This window comes from Carassius auratus, unplaced genomic scaffold, assembly GCF_003368295.1.
Source record: "Carassius auratus strain Wakin unplaced genomic scaffold, ASM336829v1 scaf_tig00025653, whole genome shotgun sequence".
Classification (NCBI taxonomy): Eukaryota; Metazoa; Chordata; class Actinopteri; order Cypriniformes; family Cyprinidae; genus Carassius; species Carassius auratus.
The window spans coordinates 209,691-234,322 of NW_020525441.1; the positions used below are offsets into that span (position 1 = coordinate 209,691).

At 33.7% G+C, this 24,632-nt stretch overlaps 1 protein-coding gene across 1 annotated transcript in view; it reads right to left on the reverse strand.

The window, feature by feature from the left end:
• LOC113078385 (solute carrier family 12 member 9-like) overlaps positions 1-20,907 on the reverse strand; it is a 33,154-nt gene extending 12,247 nt beyond the window's left edge. Inside the window, exons 1-7 of the mRNA XM_026250714.1 lie at positions 20,557-20,907; positions 19,214-19,519; positions 17,919-18,026; positions 16,414-16,525; positions 9,566-9,723; positions 8,764-8,846; positions 5,228-5,352 (exon numbers count right to left, since the gene is read on the reverse strand). Coding sequence (XP_026106499.1) covers positions 5,228-5,352; positions 8,764-8,846; positions 9,566-9,723; positions 16,414-16,525; positions 17,919-18,026; positions 19,214-19,519; positions 20,557-20,692 — 1,028 coding nt within the window. The 5' untranslated portion in view covers positions 20,693-20,907. The remainder of the gene's footprint in view (positions 1-5,227; positions 5,353-8,763; positions 8,847-9,565; positions 9,724-16,413; positions 16,526-17,918; positions 18,027-19,213; positions 19,520-20,556) is intronic.
• Positions 20,908-24,632: the final 3,725 nt, after the last annotated feature.

The following is a 24,632-nucleotide window of genomic DNA, read 5'->3' on the forward strand; positions in this document are numbered from 1 at the left end:
AGCGCTAAATGAAGCTGCGCATCCAAACAACAGCGTACAGACGAGAGTACTCTGAAATCAATAACGATATACATAAAAGAGGACTATTTAATGATTTTCTTACTTTTGTTATCATTAGAAATATTTTCATGACAATTAAACACAATTGGCTCTCAAAGTCTCATTACTTTAATGTATTTGTGTGTACCATTTCCATTTGTATATAATATGACCATGACTAGAACATGACTTACATAGGATCCCATATTTGTGAATGTTTATGCATTAGACTGTTTTATTGTTCAATATTGATGAATATGGGATCCTGTATAATTCATGTTCTAGTCATGGGTATATTATGAAAACTGGCTAATGAATGATCACGTCAATAGAATTAATGATTTAAAAAGTGAGTGGAGGGATTGAACTGTTCAACACACTGAAGAAGGCCTTCAGCCGAAATGTTGACATTGGTGATCAATGCAAAATAAATGTTAAAAAGAAGATTTTTTTTTTTTTGTGAGTGTGAATCATAGTCTCATGTGCTAAGTAATTTAATAGACTGGTGCACCAAAATATAATATTAAGAGATGGAAGAGAGCGAAGCAAATGTGTAATCAATTAGCATAAAACTGAAATATCATTTCTGCGCCATTAGAAGCTCCAAACAGAATAAAAATTACTATTTCCAAACAGGTTTCCCCGGAAATTAGTGATAACCCCGCCCCAAACGCACACCATTGGTTGAGCCACAGAACGAAATTAAGTGGTGAAATTAAGTGTTAAAAATAAATACTTCAATATTCATTAGTATTAAGTATATTAAGTATTAAAATTGTTCAAACTACATTTCAAAATCAATACTTAAGTATTAAGAATGAATTTTAACACCTAATTTTAAACATATTAAGTTCCTAAATTAAGTGTTAGAATAAATACACAAATTTAACACTTAATTTTTACATTTAATTTGAAGTATATTACTAAGTATTCAAATGAATTGTTAAAATATTCACTTAATACTTAAGTATTCATTTTAAAATTACATTTTTAACACTTAATTTTAATACTTAATATACTTAAAATTAAATTTAAAAATATAAAGTTAAAATTAATACTTAATTTTTACATTTAATTTTAAGCATATTAAGTATTAAAATGAAGTGTTAAAATATTCACTTAATACTTCAGTATTGATTTTAAAATAACATTTTAAGACTACATTTTAATACTTAATATACTTAAAATTAAGTAGTAAAATATATACTTAATACTTAGGTAATACTTAATATTCAGGGCAATTTTCAAAAGTAATTGTGAATTATATTTTCAATTATGTTGTCTATATGTGGATGCATAAATTGTGACATAATCCAAATTGCAAATATTGCATTACCGTTTGCATTTTTGCCTTCACAAATGCGCAGTGATGGCCACATTTCAAATGAAAAGTCCAATCGTCTTACTAGTCATGAACTGTAATATTCAAACAGCAATATTAAAGACCACATTTGCTTTTTCACTCTCTCTGAATCAAAACTCAAATGGAATCGTAATTCCTTAAGCATCTGAATTTCTGATGTCTACGCTGAAAGCTGTCAATCATTGTGAGGGGGCGGGACTACACTAGGGGGCGTGTTTGTTTTAGGAGGTGACGTCTGTGCCGAATGCTTTGATACCTAAAGAGGTCATCGGTAAAGGCTCCGCTAAAGGCAGCTACTAATTAGTTCGTGCCTGTGTGAACTAATACACAACCTTCTTGGCACAATACACAATTCTGTCTTTTTTACCCCAAATGCAGCAATTACACCCTGCTAACAGTGGGAGGAACAACAGGTAAATATTCGCTATTACCCAAACGCTTTTCACCCCTCTCAACATCTCACACTGCTTGCAAGTGAAGAAATTCAAATGTAAAAGGAATTGTGATTCCATTTGAGTTTTGGCACGAACTCTCTCTCTCTCACACACACGTGCACACACACACACTCTCACACACAGACACACTCAAACACACACACACTCGTCTGTTTTCCACATCCAGAATCTCATTCCAGTTTTCCCCCTCAGTCTCTTTCACACTCCCCCTTTCATTTCCTCTTTTCTTTTCATTTATCTGCCGTCTGTTCCAGGCTGTTTCTTGTCTTTCTTCTCTTTCGTTTCCATCTTTCTCTCTCCTCCTCCTCCTTCCCCCAGCGCCGCTCACAGCAGCAGCAGCAATTATGTTAAAAGCCAGCAGACCTGCTCTCATCCAAGTGATGTCACCCTGCTCATGTCAGCAAAAAACTAACTTCCCGCTGCCAAAATGACCGTGCGACACACTCACACACACACACACACACACACGTCTGGTTTGCTATCCTTGTGGGGACTCTGTCACTGCAGAGCTTCCATTGATGAGACACTGATGCAATGCTACGTTTCTCCAAACCTGATGAAGACACAAACTCATCCTGATCTTTGAAGGCTTGTGGATGAGCACATTTACAGCACATTCAGTCACATTCGTACACCTTTGTGTTTTAATTTTATTTTCACTTTCCCATTAAAACACAGTGCATGCTCTCAAACAGGTAGTCTGACGGATGCGGTGCATTCGCCTGGAAAAGTTAGTCCATTTAAAGAGTTTCATGTGTGACACTGACGGTCTGTTTTATTATAGCTCCTGTCAGAAAACGAGCTGCTCATCTTGCTGTTAATTGTTTGATTGAAATAAGGAAAGCAATTAAACTGATTAATGGCCCCTTCAACTGATTCTACTGTCCTCTAATCAGATACTGATTAAAACGCCAGAGTTTCTACACCTCTGTGTGTGTGTGTGTGTGTGTGTGTGTGTGTGTGTGTGTGTCTGTGTCTGTGTGTGTGTGAGAGAGAGAGTGTGTGTGTGTGTTTCTGTGCGTGTTTCTTTTGTGTGTTTGAAGTTAAATTTTTATTTGATTTATTTCTTTTCATTTCAATATTTCTAAATATTCAAACTTTGCTCAAACACTTAGTGTTACTTGAATTTAATAAAATTAGAAAAATCTTATTAACTTATATCTTTTGCATATTAATCCTGTGCATAAATACATCAAAAAAAATTTGTTGAGTTCACATTCATTTTCTGTTAAGTGCAATCAACTTTCAATAATATTTGAGTTACATGAATTAATTGTATTTAATAAATTTGTGTTTTTACTGCATTTGTTGCACAAAACTTACATACGGCATCAGCAATTTAAGATTTCCTCAACCCTAAACCCTAACTGTTTTAATCAGTTTGCTACTCAATGTCTAATTTAATGTGGACCAGACTTCATGCTGATTGTCAGCGGACTAAAACGGTTTAATAAAGAAGTCGTAAAACGGAGAAACAGCATCATATGACTCTCGTCTCTATTCTTCTCTCCTCATTTTGATCGATGAGCGTCTGTCAGTTTGTTTTCTTTGGTTAACTCTCATTTTTCCTCCAAAGTTTCGTCTCATTAATTCTAGACACACAAGTCTCTTGGACTGAGAATCCTCTGCGTCTGCCAAAACCCAAACCACATCATCTGAAATCCAGCCCGACTCCGGACCGCTGGAGCCAAAGATCAGCCTTCATGTGTCCATATCAGCACATGTTTGTGTTCAACACGGATTAGAAACACACCAGGATCATTTTAGTATCAAACAACTGATATTCTTAGCAGATCTGGAAGTCTGGATCACGTCAAACTGGGAACAGATGAAATCCAGACACAAAAACCTTCAGAAAACCAGATTCAGTTTCTCAGGGTATTGCACTGATGCTTCAGATCTGTATGAGGACTGTGTTCAGATAATATCCTACATCTAAAGGAGCGCTAACAAGTTTGTCAGAGATGCTCAAAAATAATTAAAATTCATTAGACAGATTTTTTTTTTTTTTACTAAAATTAAATGTATTTATTAAAACTGAAACCATAAAAATGTGTAAAATGAAATGAAATTTAATTTGGTAAAAAAAATACAAATATTTTTTTTATTAATAAAATTTATATTCCATTTAAAAAATGTATTTTATTTTATTTTTTAGATTTTTAGCAAAACAATATAGATTTTTTTTATATAATTTGGTAAAAATAAAACTGATTTCATAGGACTTTAAAAAAAAAAATTTTTGTTATTGGAGAACAAAAAAAAAGAAAATCAAGAAATACAGAACACAAAAAAAACCAAAACTAAACGAAACTAAATGTAAAATAAAAAAATAAATACATTTGTATAATATATATTATAAATGCATTATTTGTTGTTCTTTTTTATATCGTATACGTTTCATGCTTTTAATTAAATATACATGCTTTTTGATTAATACAATTTAATTTCACTATTAAAACAGAATTCAGAAAAATAAATAAGAAACATAACTGAATTTGGGCCCTAAATGTTTATATATATATATTTTACTCAATTGCAGAGGTTTCATGATATTAATTAATTAGACAAGTTTTTGATTACTACAATTTAATCTAACCATTAAAGCAAAATCCAGAAAATTTGAAAATAATGAATTTGGGAAAAATAAAATGATTTTCATTGGGATATATACCTGTAAAAAGTCAGCTCTAACCCCTAAATGACTCCTTTAAGAAACTATTTACTTTATATATGAAATATTTCTACCTTGAACAACATCACCAAGAGGAAAGTCTGATCAGATTTTGGGAACCTATGAGGACAATTTTGCACTCAGACAAGAGTGAAGTAACACACACACACACACACACACACACACACACGCACACACACACACACACACACACACACACACTAAACCAAACTGAAGCCACAAGAGGAAAACACAAAAGTAAACAAACAGTACACACGGCTCTCTTTTGCCTGATTTTTCTGTGACTGCAGGCAGCACAATTCACTTCCTCAGATCCACACACACACACACACAAACACACACCACACACACACACACACACACCACACACACACAATGCTCTCCCACGTCGCTGATAAACTCTGGAGTGGTTCGGCTAAATTAAGTATGCTAATCACGTCGTGTCTCTGGGGATGTGAACACTAAATGGCTTTTAATCTAACAAGCCTCTGCAGACACAACAAACAAACAACTGACACTAGCCCCGCCTCCACCACACTCTCAGCCAATCAGCCGTGGAGAACAGCAGGCCTGTTTGACCTTGACCTCTGACCTTCAGTCAACATGGATGAAGACGCACAGAAAGCAGATCGGGGTGCAGACTGGACACTAATATTTGAGGAATATACCAGTCACCTGAAGTTGGGAGCGGAGGCCCACTCCAGAGCCAGACAGGCCAGATCCACAGCTGCGTACACCAGCAGGAAGAATATAGTGACGATACTCGCAATCGTGTTCAGCTTCCCCGAGAACAACACCAGCTGAGGAGAGGAGGAGGAGAAGAGGAGGAGCAGAGGAGAAGAGGAGAAGAGAAGAAGAGAGGAGGAGGAGAAGAGAGGAAGAGAGGAGGAGAGGAGGAGGAGGAGAAGAGAGGAGGAGAAGAGAAGAAGAGAGGAGGAGAGGAGGAGGCGAAGAGAGGAGGAGAGAGGAGGAGAGAGGAGAGAGGAAGAGAGGAGGAGAAGAGAGGAAGAGGAGGAGGAGGAGAAGAGGAGGAAAAGAGAAGAAGAGAGGAGGAGGAGAGAGGAGGAGGCGAAGAGAAGAAGAGAGGAGGAGAGGAGGAGGAGGAGAAGAGAGGAGGAGAAGAGAAGAAGAGAGGAGGAGAGAGGAGGAGGAGAAGAGAGGAAGAGGAGGAGAGAGGAGGAGGAGAAGAGAGGAAGAGGAGAAGAGAGGAGGAGAGGAAGAGGAGAAGAGAGGAGGAGAGGAAGAGGAGAAGAGAGGAGGAGAGGGAGAGGAGGAGAGAGGAAGAGGAGAAGAGGAAAAGAGAGGAAGAGGAGAAGAGGAGAAGAGGAGAAGAGAGGAAGAGAGGAAGAGGAGAAGAGAGGAGGAGGAGAAGAGAGGAAGAGGAGAAGAGAGGAAGAGGAGAAGAGGAGAAGAGAAGAAGAGGAGAAGAGGAGAAGAGAAGAAGAGAGGAAGAGGAGAAGAGAGGAGGAGGAGAAGAGAGGAAGAGGAGAAGAGAGGAAGAGGAGAAGAGGAGAAGAGAAGAGAAGAAGAGAGGAAGAGGAGAAGAGGAGAAGAGAGGAAGAGGAGAAGAGAGGAAGAGGAGAAGAGGAGAAGAGAAGAAGAGAGGAAGAGGAGAAGAGAGGAGGAGGAGAAGAGAAGAAGAGAGGAAGAGGAGAAGAAAGAAGAGGAGAAGAGGAGGAGAGAGGAAGAGGAGAAGAGAGGAGGAGGAGAGAGTCAGCTTCACTTCACTGAACACGGCACAAACACTGGAGAGACGCCTTAAAATGACTAGCAGAAATAATTAAATTACATTTAATTAAATTTGTCAAATTAAAATTACACACATTTAACTTAAATTAAAATACATATAAAACTTTAATGTTAAATGTAATTTAAATTATAAATTAAATTACATCAATTTTAAATGTAATTTAATTAAATTTGAAATTAAATTTGAAATTAAATTAAATTCGAAATTCTATTAAATAATAAAGAATACTAGATGTTAAACTTAAATTAAATTTAAGTAGAAGTACTAAAATTAACAAAAAATAAAGAAACCTAAAATTAAAACCTAATAAAAATGACGAGATGGTGGTGGGGGGGGGCAAATTAAAGTACATGAAAATTGTCTTTTTTTATTTTCAAATTTTATGTTATAAAGAAAAATTACAAATGCACATAAAACTACTAAAACAACTTTTCATTCAAAAACTATATTTATTTAAAAATATAAATTCAAAATATTATTAAATAATATAACAGTACAAAAATATAAGAGGCCATTAAAGTTAATGTAAATCGTGTTTTTAATTTTAAAAATTGTATGTGATATAGATAAAGTATGGTTAAGAGAAATTAAAGCTGAAAGTATGAAATTAAAAAAAAATATTAAAATGTATGTATTTATTTATAAATATTAATTACTTTGCTATCCTTCATATTTTATACAAGAAAGATAAAGTAAAATATTTTATATAATTTATAAATATACAAAGAAAAATGGCAAAAACACAGAATTAACGAAACCAATATTACAAAAAAAACTGAAATTATAAAAATATTATTATATGGTGTTTATTTTATTTATTTCATATATAAATTCTAAATGTTAATAAATATTATAATTATATAGAAATAATACAGGCAATTAAAGTAAATGTAAATTGTGTTTTTTTTTTTTTTTTTCTTCTTGCTGTATTCCAAATTTTACGCTATAAAATATTGTAAAGAAAAGTGACAATAGCAAATGACATAAACTGAAAAATATGAAAAATTCAAATAAACATATTGATAAAAATACATCTAAAATATTAATAAATAAGCTGTCGGTAGCCCAGGCAATGACGGGATGCTCTAACAACCATAAAAATACATCACACACAAATGTTATATAAAATAGTGCATTATTTATTCGTTTCATCTGCATCAATACTGTTCACTACTGATTGATACTGCAGTGCATTATGGGATACATGTGATGCTCTTCCGAGGGTTTAGGGTTTGGAACAGAGCCTTTGTTTCATCTGATTTTATTCCACTCTCATTAAAACACGCGGTGTCTAACGAGCGTGTGTGTGTGTGTGTGTGTGTGTGTGTGTCTGTGTAATTTAGTGCGAGAGTTATTAAGATATTGGCTGAGCATTATGCCTCATACTGAGTGTTCTTCTCTGAAGACGCTCGTATATAACACACGCAGATGCTGTAAGTGTTGAGGATAAATTGTGTGTTTATGAGGCGTCCAAACTCTGGTCAGACGCACACACATCTCTCAGGAAAAGGCTTTCTAAAGTTTCTGGACGTCAGGAGCGTGTCTGGAAAACTTCCACCGCTTTAATCAGCTGAGTCACCATCCGCTCAGGAGCGCCAGTCCCAGTGCATCATGGGAGTTTAACCTGTTCCTTCAGCACACAACGCTTGTTAGGAACTTTGTGCGTTTTTATATTTTTTAAACATTTTTAAATGTGTTACTTATGGAAGTTTGTGCCCAAACACAGTGTATTATTATTATTATTATTATTATTAATATTAATAAAGCTTATTGTGACTTTTCATTCACAATTCTGACTTTTAGAAATCATAACTGCAAATTTACATCTTACAATTCAGATTTTTTCATTTTAATATTTTAATTTGAGTAATTTTGTCATGTGCTTTTTTTCTTTATGATATCTTTCTTGCCTAAAATATGAAATTCAACAAGAACACTCCAAAAACACACTTAGCATTAACTACAAAAATAAAATAAATAAATCAAATTGAAAAAGGAGTGGAGGGAGGATGGGAAGGAAATTAAACTAAAAGCAAATTGTATTTTAGATTTTATTATTTTAATCAAATCTTTATACCTTTACTGTAACAATTTTTTTTTGTAATCCACTGTTTAAAATGTATTTTAAAATACATAATCAATGTTGAATTTACTCTTTTAATGGAACTTTTTTTTATCTGAATCTTATTTCTATTATTTATTCTGATGCTGTGTTTAGGAACCAAGTCTGAAAACTTTTCTTTGAGAGAAAAGCGTGAATAAAGAACAACCATTGAAAAATAGACAGGCGGGTTTAAAATGTGGAACTCGGTGAGGGAGGGGCATGTTGGATGTGGGCGTGGCATATTAGAAGTGGGTGTGGTAAATAGAGTGTGGGAGGGGCACATTTAGAGCTAAAGCTCAGCACACAAAAACTGAAATACCCATACTCATAGATGTGATCTGACTGATAATCACTCACCTGCACAAAGATCCAGGAGATCAGCACAGACACCCAGGGGTTCCCGCTGGCAGACGTGTGTTTGGCTGGAGACAGGAAGCGTCCTGAGAGACAGAGAGACGCCACACTGATCCCGTATGATCTGAACTCAGATTTCCTCATCAAACAACAAACTACCAGCAGATGAAGGTGAAGAAAGCAGTGACAGCAGGAGAATCAATCACACACACACAGATTCATCCTGAGAACAATCATCCGTCAGACCACACACAAACACACACACACACACACTCGGTTGCTCACTCACTCACTCTCACTCACACACACACTCTCGCACACTCTCACTCTCACACACACACACACACACACACACACTCACTCTCACTCTCTCTCACACACACTCTCACTCACACACACAAACACACACTCACTCTCTCTCTCTCACTCACACACACACACACACACACACACACACACTCACTCTCACTCACTCTCACTCACACACTCTCACTCACACACACAAACACACACTCACTCTCTCTCACTCACACACACACACACACACACACTCACTCTCTCTCACACACACACTCTCACTCTCTCTCACACACACTCTCACTCTCTCTCACACACACTCTCACTCACACACACAAACACACACTCACTCTCTCTCACTCACACACACACACACACACACACACACACACTCACTCACTCTCTCTCTCTCTCTCTCTCTCACACACACTCTCACTCTCTCACTCACACACACACTCACACACACACATGAACCGATTGATATTTTCTTGTTGTTTGGGAGACTCACCTAACAGATTGTCTCGGGCCAGAGCGAAGAGGATTCGGGACGCTCCGATCAGGTTACTCATGGCAGCGGAGAGCGTGGACGAATAAACGCCGATCGTCACGAACGGATGCCAGACGTTAATATCTGTGAGGAAACCGTAATCATTCTGCAGGAGGATCCTGAGAGAAAACACACACACACACAGCGTCCTCTGAGCTTCAGGTTCAACTCTGATACTAATAACATTACACAACACAACACATTATTAAAAAACATATTATACATCTTCTGAGATAAACACTTCTGAATCCAGAGCTTTCAGATGAAACATTTCGGTTACATCAAACACATTATTAACTTAAACTTCAAAGCAACATTTCTCATTTTTATTGAGTTTTACTTCATGTACTAAAATAACTAAAACTTGACCGGAAATAAAAATCAATGAAAATAGACACATTAAAAAAAAAATTAAATAAAAAATACACAAGCAAAGCCACACAGTAAAATTATTTAAATTGAAAAAAAAAAAAAAAAAAATTATTACAATTATATATATATAAATTGTATAACATTAATTTAAAAAAAATTTGATATAAAATACAAATATTAGTAAAAAAAAAATATTGCATTGGAAACTGAGTGAAATAAATTAGTTTAAAGTACTAAAATTACTAAAAACATTTTCAGTAACTGAAAAAATAAATAAAATAAATTATATCATTATTAATATTACATGGAACTAATGGTTAAAAAAATTATATGAAATTATTACATGAAAATAAATGTTTATTGAAATAAACATTGATTGAATAACTAAAAAAAATAAGATGAAATATTACAAAATACTTGAATTAAGATAAAATATATATAATTATAATGATGACAAAAGCATAAAAACAGCATCAACACGAACTGAAAATATAAAAATAAATGTATTTATTTAATTTAATTTCTTTTATTTAATGGCAATCAACATGATGCCCCGAATGCAGTCACAGAGCTCAGAAAGAGTTTATCCAAAAACAGCCGTCATTTCCTCAAGATCTCGACGTTCGTTCGTCTGCGCAGAACAAAAAACATCATTGAGCCTCATTGAGTTTAACTGCATTGACACATTCACTAAACATCTCTTTTGTGTTGAACTGTACAGCTTTGAATGACACGAGGGAGAGAAAATGATGAAATTAAACAAAAAGTGTCATCAGAAAAGAAGAGAAGAATGTGTGGTTACTCGTTCAGCTCCAGCAGGTTTAATAGCATCGTCTCAGCTCTATTAACTCTTATACAGATCTCAACACACAATTATTCCAGCTCTCTGTCTCTCACACACACACACACAGTTAACAAGTCCGTATGAGATAGAGAACGTCAATCGTCCGCCCGTCCGTGTGCTCCAGATCTTTAATGATGTATTAATTGTGCTGACAGGAGCTGAATGAATGTAAATACTGACAGATGCAAACAAACACAGCTATTAGAAGAGCAGAACGAGAGACAGACGTGTCATTTTCATCCTCGCTATCGATCGGCTCGCGCTGGAGCTGGACGAAGATTATTGGTCTGTACGACGAGAATGAGATGAATTCTGATGGCTGGAAAAGAAACCAAATAAGAGACGCTCTAATAAACGAGTTCAGAGGAGCTTAATTTACCAAATCCAATCATTAGTCATTAGTGAACTAGTTTACAGCAGTAATTAAGAGAGAAAGTTATGAAAAAACATCCATCCATCACACACAAACCTGTTTAATCTTGCTGAACACACACAGGCTAAATAAGAAGAAAGAAAAAAAAATAATGCAACACAGGGAGATCACGCAGTAAAACAGCAATTAAAACAAAATTAAATTAAATTAAATTAAAAATAAATAAAATAAAATAAAAAATTTTTTAATTAAATTAAATTAAATTAAATTAAATTAAATTAAATTAAATTAAATTAAATTAAATTAAATTAAATTAAATTAAATGCCTTTTTTTTGTACTGTGACATTTTTTTCTGGACAATAATAAAGCAAAACAAATACTCTAAAATGATTTTTATTAGAAATAAAATAGCATAAATAAAAGACTGCCGTGATACTTTTTAAATAAAATTAAATCCAATATGTATTATTTTTTGCTTTGCAATATAAAAAATTAAAATGCATTTAATTGTCAATTAATGTTGCAATACAAAAATGGTGCTAAAAACAGACATAAACTACACATTTATTTTTCTTCTTCTATTTTTCAGCAACCAAAACCTTGTATAAATAATTAAATAATTAATGTGTCAATTACAGGGCTGTTATTGTTAATTAAACTAAAACCATAAAAATATTTTTAATTACATGAAACAAAATAAATACTAAGTGAAATATATTTAAAATAATAATGATTCGATTATGAATTTAACAAATATAATATAATTTATTAAATAACTTATTACATAAATAACTAACAAAAAACTGAATTAAATTTTATGCAAATGAGCCGAGCAGCCATGTGACAATAGAAATGAGGATAACAGTGCTAATGTGACCAGTTAGTCCCGTAACACTTCATGTAAGTGCATGCAAATAAATGCTTCAGAATGCATCTATGTACACATTACAGCGGACCTGTTCTGCAGGAAGTGCATCACGTCTGTGGTCATGTGTTCAATGCTACGGTCAGATGTGCCATGCATCAATAACATCAGGTCAGAGTAAAGCGAGCCGTGACCTCCATCGAGTGTGAACAGCAGGCCAGAGAGAGTGAGAAACGGCTGTCGAGTTAAACGCTCCTCTGAGACGAGAGAGCAGGATCATTAAAAACGATCGATAGCTAACAAGCACCGTTCACGTCCCTCCATCTCCATCACACCTCCGTCTCTATCACTCCATCCGTCTCCAACAATCAGCAGAGAAACGCCTTTAAACATGCCAGATGATGCACAAAAGAGCATTTATTTCCTCAAAACTGAAAACAAGGGCTCATCTAGGGTTATTATACTTCACTAAAACCACAAGAATAATGAAAAACAATTTAGACATATTTAAAAACAGCAAAGACAAATAATAATAATAAATAAATAAATAAAATCACAAACAAATACTAAAATTAATTATTAAACTAAATGTAAAATTAACCTGAAAGCAGAAATATGTATATATATATATTTCCTTTATCTCCTTTATTTTATATCCTTTTTTTCAAGACATTAATACTTTAATTCATCAAGGACACATTAAATTGATCAAAAGTGACAGTAAAGACATTTCTAATGAAAAAGATTTCTATTTCAAATAAATGTTGTTGATTTAAACGTTCTATTCATTGAAATGTGTCACGGCTTTCACAAAAATATTGTTAATATTGCTAATAATCAGAAATAATCACATAATCAGAAATGATCAGTGAAGCACTGAGGACTGGAGCAATGATGCTGAAATATTCAGGTTCGATCACAGAAATAAAATATATTTTACTATATATTCACATAAGAAATCACCTACTTTATATTGTAATAATACTTCAAATTTTTTACTGTTTTTGGTCAAATTAATTCAGCTCATCTTACCGACCCTTACTTCAGAATGGCACAGTATGTAAAGTGCACATGGCTTCTGACTTTTAATATCTGCTCAGCTCTCAGATGTGATGAGGAGTGAGAGAGACTGAGGTCAAAGTTCACCATCTGCAGCAGCGAGATACAGAACAGAAGAAGAAACAGATGAAACGCGTTCAGGGGTTTCTCTTTCACAGCGCTGCCACTAAAGATGAATGACAGATTTAAACTAATACAATTAAGCACTGAATGAATAAATGAACACAGAGTGTAACTGACTGACAGTCCTGGGAGAAACACACACATGCTTCCATTCACTATGTGTTTCTCTTTCTGTCACACACATTGCTCGGCTCGGAAACTGCTTTCCAATCATTTATTGTCATCATCATGACGAATCTCTTAAATGAATATGACTGTCACAACATGAGCTGACACTCACAGCCAACCACAAGAGCTACACTATTTACTGTGTTTCTGCTACTGTACCTTTAAGAGTCATTCCACATGTAATTATGTATGCAAATGAGCTCCGTTCTGATTGGTTCATATAAAATGAGCTGTGGGTTTGTTAAGAGTCTCGGATCACACAACTATGGAAGTTTATTTGCACCACAAAATTAAAAAAAACTGGTTATCGTGACTTATGTCACAATTCCGACATGTCTTCAGATAATTTTTTGAGTATACATATCAGTGACATTTAAAAAAAAAAAAAAAAAAAAAAACACAGAGATGTTTCCGCCATGGAAAATTTAAATATCGAAAAACAGACGTTTTTCTCAAAAATGCAACGACGTAAAATTAAACTTAAAATAAGCTAAATAAAAATGTAACGTTTTTTTTCAACTCACAATTCTGACAATTTTCTCCTCTGAGAATTCTTAGTATAATATATATATATATATCTTAAATTTAAATTTATGCATCTAGCAGACACTTTTATCCAAGCAACTTCTAGTGCATTCAAGCTATAAATTTTTTACCAGTATGTATCTTACAATTCAGAGTCGTAAGATACATTCAAACAGAATTAAAAAATATAAAAATTTTCCACAATTCAGAATTTTCTTCTGAGAATTGTAACTTTATCTCTCGCAATTCTGAATTTTAATCTTGCAAAAAAAAATTTGTATGATAACGAAAAACTCAGAATTGTGAGGCAAAAGTTTACAAATACCTTATTTATTTATTAATTCCATTATTTTATTGTGTAGCAGGAATAAGCTTGCATACAGCGTTCATCTACCCAACATCATAAAGCTGCAAAAGTTCAGACCAAGTCTTTTTTGCCATTTAACTTCAATAAATACATCTATTCTTCCTCTGCGTAGGATGTCTGGCAACTTTTTTGTGTGTGTGTTTTTTATCATCATGCAATGAATCCTTGTTTAAAAAGATCACAGACAATTTGATTTCTCCAGATGTGACTGAATAGTTCTCCATAATTCCTCTCATTTTCATCGTTAGTCTGTGAGTGTTTTAATGTGGTACTGCCATCTGCTGCTCACTAAAGCACTGCATCCACCTCCTCTGACACAAAATGTCTTATTTTCACTTGATTAGCTGAATTAATCTTTAATATAGGACCACCCACCTCCTCTGTTGTAATGGCAACTGACAGAGGGTCTCCAGTGTTGAGCTTTCTGAATGACAGTGATGAGAATCTGATTGATGGCTTTAATAATCACAAAAACAGGATTTTTAATCTCTAATGCTGATGTAATTTAATTCCTCTAATCAAACCCTAAACCAACTCTTTCTCTCTTTTATCCAGAACAGATAAACTCTGCACTTGAAAATCAATCATTACAGACAAGATTGATTAAATAGCTTTAGGGATCTCACTTAAAAATCATATTTTAGGCCTGTATGTAATGATTTACAGACATTAAACAGGCGATTTTTCAAACTTAATGGTGTTTAAAGCAGGCGACTGAAGTCTCAAAGACCACACACATGCATTTAGTTTTAGAAGTGAGAGCTGCACTTAAATAAGGATAACTATTGTTAACAAACTTTAGAACAAAGATTATTTGAAATAAAACAAACATTAAATAAAATAAAATGCATATAAAAAAAAACTAAACTTATTATATCTCAGCTAGGCACCATGACAAGTTTAACTTGATGTACTGAAAGGAAAACTCAAATAAAAAATATAAACATATAAGATGTAATATATGTAAATATATATGTAAATACACTTAAACAAAAAACTAATACAAATGACAAAAACACACAATTTCTTAAATGTTAACAAATGAAAATGTCAAATAAACCAAACCGAAGTAATTCAATTAAATTACACTAATGAAAAATATATATAAACTTTTTTGCTACTTGAAATAAAATAAATGTTAAATAAAATATATAAAAAATATTATTATATTTTTATATATTAGCTAGTCACCGAAGCACATTTTCATTTAATTTAGTTTAACTTTGAAATACTAAAGTAAACTCAAAACTGAAATAAATAAATCAATGTATGGAAAAACAAAAATGACAGAAAAAAAAAACTGAAAATACTAAATATTTGAACTAATTCAATTAAAATGAAAATCAATATATTAAATCAAAACTATACTAGTATGACAATATTAAAAATAACAATGATTTAAATGGAGAGGTGAATCATTTAAAATAAAAAGCAGTGTATACGACAGACATAACTAAAACAAAGACTTAAGATGATTTCATATCTTTCTCTGTCATTTAACAGAAGAACCTTTCTTTCCATAAACATCCAGTGTCTCACACACACACACACACACACACACACACACACACACACACACACACACACACACACACACACAGTGGTCTCTTTCTTCATGCACATCATGTGAGTCACACGTAATCCAGGCAGCACATGAGACCTATAAAAACAAACTTGCATTTACTACATATCTGGCATTTCCAGAATTCTGGCCGTCTCAATTACGACAAATCAAAAATATGCTTATACACACGAAACAGAGACATTTATTTTAAAATGTACCTAATTAAAGCATGCAACTACTGCCACCTTTTGGAACTTACAAACATGTGCATTCAAACTGAATTGTACTTAATTCAATTTAACTGAATGCAGTTTGAATTCTTTCTGCTGGAAATGCCAGGAATGTCATGTGACCTAAATCACACTTCTGCTCACACACACACACACATGGTCCAGCTTTCAGATTCACGTTTAAGTCTTTGTAATCCCCACATCAACTTTGTGCCAAAAACTTCCTGAGGTTTCAGCTGTCTAACTTTCACTTCATTTCATCTGTCTGCTTCATTGTGTGTGTGTGTGTGTGTGTGTGTGTGTGTGTGTGTGTGTTACCGGTCACAGGTGCAGGAGATCAGTAAACTCAGCAGGTTATAGATGACGAAAGTGAAGATGACAGCTGTGATGGTTCCACGAGGAATGGAGTAGCTCGGGTTCTTCAGATCACCTGAAACATACAAACACAACAATACAGTTTACCCTAGAACCTAACACCACAGGTGAATATGCTACAAAACAATTAACTAGCACATTCATCATACTTCCCCAGTTGATTGAGTACCTTAAGGATTGCAAACATGTTGTGTATTTTAAAAGTGAAGTTTAAATATGCATAAGGCATCATCTAATTAAATTTTCACTCATTTGCATACTTTTCTGGAGAATAGATCTGAACATTGGATAAAGCCAGGTTAAAAATGTTTGTGTGATTTTGTTAGATATTAGAGTTAAAGGTTTGTATAAAGGGGATTTTGGATTATTTATTTTAAAAAAAAGAAAAAATTCCGCCATGTTTTTAGGAATAAATTGTTGTATAAATTAGTGTGAATGATATATGAACAAACCCCTCAGTAAAAACCTTCAGAATATAGATGGTAATAAAACTCTAAGTTTTGGTGTTTGTGATTGCTGCTGAAGTGGAGAAAAAACTCATTTTGTAAAAACGGCATTTAAAGATATGCATTTTAATTGCAATCTACAGACATAAGTAGATAAAGTGCATTTAAAAAAAAACCTGAATGATATATAAACAAGTCCATCAGTAAAAACATTCAGAATATAGATGGTAATAAAACTCTAAGTTTTGGTGTTTGTAAGTGCTGCTGAATTGGAGTAAAAACAGTTTTTGTAAGAACGGCATTTAAAGATATGCATTGTAATTACAATCTACAGGCATAAGTAGATAAAGTGCATTTAAGAAATATATGTGAATGATATATAAACAAATCCATCAGTAAAAACCTTTAGTATATAGATGGTAATAAAACTCTAAGTTTTGGTTTATGTAAGCCCTGCTGAAGTGCAGAAAAAACTCTGCACAGGAATTGAAATCTACAGACGCAAATAGATGAAGTGCAATTAAAGCAACACTCAAAAGTGCATTTTGGTTGTTTTCTCTCTACTAGTTTGAAACAACAAACAGTTGTCACTATCAGGAATTTATTTTTAAAACAAAAAGTTTTGGGAAGCTTAATAGTGTCTGTGTTGGTGGTGCAATTCATTTATAGCCTATGTTTAGCTTTTTACCTCTGCCAGTATTAACTAAGCTTCAAAATGCATAAAGGTTGTGTTAATTTGTGTAGATTATCATGCTGAATAAAATGTCTAAGTATCATAAAGCTTTAAGCTTATTTTCTGCAATAATCAAAAAGCCAATGAAAATATCCTGTTGGGTTTTTGTTAAGGGAACCAAATTGGTAAGTCTTCGCTGCAGTGCTCCATTATCCACTACTAAACACACTTAACAACCTGCACACAATAATTCAGGTTAAAAAACATTAAAAATAAACTAACAAACTACCTTTAAACCATAATAATAGTCCAGTAAACTCAACACCAACCAGACATGTTGGATCCAGCCATGATTCCAGTGCAGCCATTAAACATCACCGCAAAAACTGTGGCGAAGGACATCATGACTCCGGTGGTGTAGTCCACTACATAGTCAGCTAAACAGACACGGACAGTAGATTAACTGTCAGTGACTTTTGCAACAAAGCATTTGTAATAATAATGATAAAAAGTAAATTTACATTTATGCATTAAGCATTTTATTCAAAGCCACTAACAAAAGAGGAACAAAAGCAACACTCAGAAGAGCCAGCAATATTTGTGATACAATGCAAAGTTTATTAGGTAACTAAAATAAAAAGCAAATTACAGAAGAGGAGAAAGGCAGAGAACAAGAAGAGTTTTTATTTTTAAACATATTTATAGTAACATATAACTGTAAACTTTAGTTAAAAGAGATATGGAAGAGAAAGTATGAACTAACAATGAACAATACATCAGTGGTTATAATCTTAGCAAATGTTAACGTCATTAAATAAAATATCTAAGTTTTGTTTAAAATCAAATTAATATTTGAGAACATGGAAAAAAGTTATAAAGTATTTTATTAACAAAGATTATTATTTATTATAATATGCTATTATTCATTAATAATATTTATTAGCTACATATACTTAAGGATTAAGATTAGGGTTTGATTTAGGGCATGTTATTTCTAATTTTGCATAATCTACTCGTGATGTTGTAGTAATGTTTCAATACATACATGTGTATATATATATACTTAAAAAGCATACTAATTTTTTTTAATAATATTAAGATGCATAATATATTATGCATCTTAATATATAAAAAAAAATTAGTATGCTTTTTAAATTTCAAAGATTTTTACTTAATATTTGTTCTTTCTTTCTTTGTTCTTTCAAATTAATTCTTTTAATTTCACATTTTTATGCTTCATTTCGTTTTCAACTCCTGATGTTACTAAATTAAAAACAAAAAAACCTAAATATTTATCTACAACAGTGATGCTAATCTTTAGCTTCACAACTTTAACAGTGACACTAATATGAGAACGCAGATCTAGTGTCATGTTACTAAAAACATGCTTGAGTTTGAATTATCTTGCTGGTTTTAGCTAATGTAGCTTATGAAAACGTGCATTTTACACGTGTGACATTCAGCTCCGTTAATCATGAAGCTGGTTAATCAATATCATGTTAATGCACCTGTTTCTTCATTAAGGAAGTGGCCTTTGATCTTTTACAGAAGTGTGTCCCATTTCTCTGTTCTCAGACATGATACGAAACTCTGAAATTTGGTTACAAACCATAACGTCTCTCACCTTGCACGTTTCCCAACAGCGTGTCTAACTTGAAGCCGGTGAAGTTGGCGCTCGTTGGGCCGAGCGAGGCGTTTCTGTGGGCAGGTAGTTGGACGGTTCGAAACGGCACGGCGAAGAAACTGATGAAGATGGTCCCTAAAACCACCATGACTATGATGAAGATGAGGAAGGTGGCTTTAGCATAGATATGAGCCCCGACGAGACACACCAACACACACAGCAGCAGAATCACTGTCCCGTACAGCAGAGACCACCAGTAACCAATCGGCAGAGCCTCGTACCGAGAGCCAGTCAGTGACGAGCCGTCTGAGACACAACATAAAAATACTCATTAAAGCTGATCTAGTTCAAATAAAGTGACACTTTAATAATTAAATTTTAATTAATTAATTTTAAATAAATAAATAATAAATGTTTGTATTAATGTATTTATTCAAGAGCAAGTATAGCCATTAATGCTGGAATATAATGTATTTTAAATATATTAATTAATTTAATTGATTCTGATTTTTTTTTATATAATTAATTTAGCCTTTGATGCTGAAAACCCCCCAAATAAATAAACTAAAACAAATAAATGTACTAAAATGAATAAATAAATAGTTTTATTCAATTGCAATTAATAGCTACGGATGCATAATTTTTTTAATTACAAAATATTTTTTTAATAATTTGCTGGGGGGGGGGGTTCTGGGATTAATTAATAATATATCCACTGTTGTAGAAAAAATGTAATTAATAAATAAACATGTTTAATCATTTATTTAATTGCAAGTAATTTAAATAAGTGGAAGTACTGAAATTATTAAAATTGATACATAAAAAATGCAAGCTATTCAAGAAATAAAATAAAAAATTAAAATGCACATGGCAAAATTACTAAAACTGAAATTAAAATTCAAATGAAAACTGGAAAAATAAAATAAGAGCAAATTCTAAATATTATATTTAATAATATTAATAATACTAAAATAACACTGCTTTAGGTTTCAAATGTAAACTCAACATCTGTCACACATGAGGAAAACAAAAATATTCTACATTTTTTTCTTTTTTAATTTCTGCATTTGGCAGATACTTTTATCCAAAGTGACCCTGATTCAGGGCAGAGTATATCAATTCATGCATTCCCTGGGACCCAAATCCATAAATTGCCATTGCTGGTGCCATCGACATAAAGAGTTACCATCCATAGACAAGAGAAAAACATTTATTCAGAGTGGATTTACTGCATAATGTGGTTTTGTCGCACTAATTGAACTCATATTGTCCTAATTACCCTTCCACGTGTCAAAGGGATCATGCACACCTATACAACTAATGCAAACACATGCACACGCTACCATCAGAAATCCCGAAGGTTGTGAGAATCGCCTCCACCAGTCCCAGCACATAGAGGGCGCTACCGCACACGTTAGCCAAGAAGAACATGATGCCGATGCTGCCGCCGATCTCCGGACCGAGAGCTCGACTGATCATATCTGTGGAAGCAAACACAAAAACACAACAGCACAGCTAAGGAGATAAACGACAGGAAGAGTCATGCATGTGTTTATCTTCGCGTGATATGAGGATACAATACGCTCCTCCGGCATCCAGTGCTCCGTTAGTGGAGATCGCACACACCGACAGAACCGTCATACTGATGATGAAATACGCCACCAGCAGCATCACTATAGTCTGATACAGACCACACTGACCCACAACGAAACCTGCGAGACAAAACAGCACCAGTCACATCACTTAACCCTTACGTGTCCGAGTTTCAGAAATACTAGTTAAAACAATAATTTGCCCAAATGTGCTAAAATTGTGCACACCCTCAGGTCATCCGAGGTTAGGAGGAGTTTGTTTCTTCATCAGAAATATAGCACTGGATCACTGTCTCAGCAATGGATGCTCTGCAGTGAATGGGTGCCGTCAGAATTGAGGTCCTTTTTTCATATTTGTCGTTCTTTCCTGTCAAAATGCATGCTACAGATGCGAAAACACAGAGAACCTGATCCAATTTTTTTTGGAGGTAGTTTGTAAACGTGATTGACACAACGTGAGGTACCATTTATTTTTTTATGTGCAAAAATTTCTGACTCAATATGCAAACAACAAACAGCTGATAAAAACACAAAACACAGCACTCCAGTCCATCAGTTAACATATGGAGAAGTCTATAATAAATAATTGTTCACTGATGGACTGGAGTGCTGTGGATTATTGTGATGTTTTTATCAGACTCTCATTCTGACGGCACCCATTCACTGCAGAGCTTCCATTGATGAGACACTGATGCAATTTCTACAAACCTGACGAAGAAACAAACTCATCTTAATCTCAGATGTCCTGAGGAAGAGTACATTTTCAGCACATTTTCATTTTTGGGGTAAACTATTCCTTTAACCTGGGATGTTTTTTCTTAGAACTATGTCTTTTTTCATGCAGATAAATTTTTGACATGACATGAAAATGTCATTGGTCAGACAAAAATACCGCTCACACAAGTTGCATTTCAACATATTATTTTCACATACAAAATATGTAAATACAATAATCCATTTTTCTTTTGTGCCAAAAATAATTTGGATATTAAGTAAAGATCATGTTCAATGTAGATATTTAGGTAAATATATCAAACATTAATGTTTGATGAGTAATATGCATTGCTAAGAACTTCATTTGGACAACTTTAAAGATGATTTTCTCAATATTTAGATTTTTTTAGCTCCCTCAGATTCCAGATTTTCAAATAATTGTATCTCAGATAAATATTGTCCCCCTAACAAACCACACATCAATGGAAAGATTATTTAATCAGCTTTTAGATGATGCATAAATCTCAATTTCCAAAAAGTGGACCCACATGACTGGTTTTGTGCTCCATGGTCACATATTGTAAAACACACAGTTTTGAACTGCATAGTAGATATTGTGTGTATGCTCTGTATCTCCTTATTGATTATTATTTGAGCATATTATCCAGAGTTTTGCACCAAAATTGGATTGGAAATATAAATTAGGCACATGCTATTTTGTAAAATATGTACTGTAATGTACTGTATGTACTGTAGTGTGTAGTGTGCAGTATGCACTGTAGTGTGTAGTGTGCAGAATGTACTGTAGTGTGTAGAGTTCATAGTATGCAGTTTGTATTGTAGTGTGCAGTATGTACTGTACTGTGTAGTGTGCAGTATGTAGTGTGTAGTATGCAGTATGTTCTGTAGTGTGTAGTGTGCAGTATGTAGTGTAGTATGCAGTATGCACTGTAGTGTGTAGTATGTACTTTAGTGTGTAGTGTGCAGTATGCACTGTAGTGTGTAGTGTGCAGAATGTACTTTAGTGTGTAGTGTTCATAGTATGCAGTTTGTATTGTAGTGTGTAGTGTGCAGTATGTACTGTACTGTGTAGTGTGCAGTATGTAGTGTGTAGTATGCAGTATGTACTGTAGTGTGTAGTGTGCAGTATGTAGTGTGTAGTATGCAGTATGCACTGTAGTGTGTAGTATGCACTGTAGTGTGTAGTGTGCAGTATGCACTGTAGTGTGTAGTATGCACTGTAGTGTGTAGTTTGCAGTATGCACTGTAGTGTGTAGTGTGCAGTATGCACTGTACTGTGTAGTGTGCAGTATGTAGTGTGTAGTAAGCAGTATGCACTGTAGTGTGTAGTATGCACTGTAGTGTGCAGTATGTACTGTACTGTGTAGTGTGCAGTATGTACTGTAGTGTTTAGTATGTACTGTAGTGTGTAGTGTGCATAGTATGCAGTATGTACTGTAGTGTGTAGTGTGCATAGTATGCAGTATGTACTGTATGCTATGTAGTGTGCAGTATGTACTGTAGTGTGTAGTGTGCAGTATGTACTGAACTGTGTACTAATGCAGTATGTACAGTAGTGTGCAGTGTGCATGTAGTGTGCAATACGTACTGAAGTGTGTAGTGTGCAGTATGTACTGTAGTATGTAGTGTGGTATGCAGTACGCTAGTGTTCCTTTCTGAAAGTCTCACCTGAAACGGATTGTTCCATTTCCTCTTCAGAAAGATCCACACTGCCATCTACAGGACAGAGATGGCAATGAAATTGAAAATAAAATGAAAATGAAAAACATCAGGAAAAAAAACCTGAAGTGATTTAAATATGCCTATGTTTACTGAATGTTTAAATATATAAATTAAGAAAATAACGCCATGTGTTACAGTGTTTTTACCATGGTTCAGAGAGTTTTTAGCCACAGTATGAAGTGGAAACAGCAGCAATATGATAAAAGACGCCAATGTTCAATACACGGTTACGTATAATACTTATACTAATACTAATAATAATGTCAATAAAAATTAAATAATAATAAAAATAATAACACTAATAAATACTACTGCAACTAATAAATGAAGGAATAAATAATTATAACAATAATATTAATATTAATACTAAACAATAATAGTAAATTATAGTAGTAATAATTTAGAAAATAATAAAAAATCTATATAAAAATAATATAGAAAAAAATGAAAATAAATAGTTTTTGGACGTGCTTCACAATTACACAATTTTAATAAAAAATACACACCTTCCCCTGACTCCGCCCCTGCACAGATCAGGCCCCGCCCCTCTGGTCAGACAGCGGCTGCAGAGAGTGTGAGTTTAGGGCAGAATGAGAGGCACATCAAAACCACGAGCACATGATGGACAGATGCGCGTCTCTTCCTCTCTGACGTGTTAAAAATTGTCCCGTTAAAAATCAGTAAGTAACTGGCAGCACAGTTGCCAGCAAGTTACTGTTAAATTAAGTTGAAATTTACAGTTTGTTACTGTTTTTGGAAATACAGCATAAAACTGTTATTTTATACATTAACAATAAATTACTGTCAAAAGCATAAACAGTTAGTTGATGTTTTTTTTTTTTAACTGTAAACTACAAATATGTTATTATATTGAGAAATGGACTGCTAAGAAAAAAAGGTGGAATTATTTTTCTAGATATTTCTTTGATTTTAGGAATTAACCCTTTGAAGTCTTGCTATAAAACCATGTTTTAATAAAACATACAGCCTTTGAAACATTAAAAATTCAACACAAAGTGTAACTTCAAATTTGTTTTATGAAAACTTGGGTGAAAAAAGCCACTTTAAATCACAAAATATTCTCAAAATTAGTGGCTGATGCAAGTGGAATGACTAAAACTTAAGCCTCAGAATAAACTTTCGTTTAACTAAATACACAAAAAATGTACATAACATTAGGAAAAACTAAATGAGTGACTCGGCGAACTGCTGAGAGAATAAGAATTACTAAATTATTAGTGAATAAGAGTTACTGAATGAAGAAAGAATTCAATGATGAATGAAGTCAAACTGTACGTATTCAAGAATGAACACCTGAAAAAATTGCACTCGCAACCCGAGTGTTGACTGATTTCTTTCTGTGGCTTTCC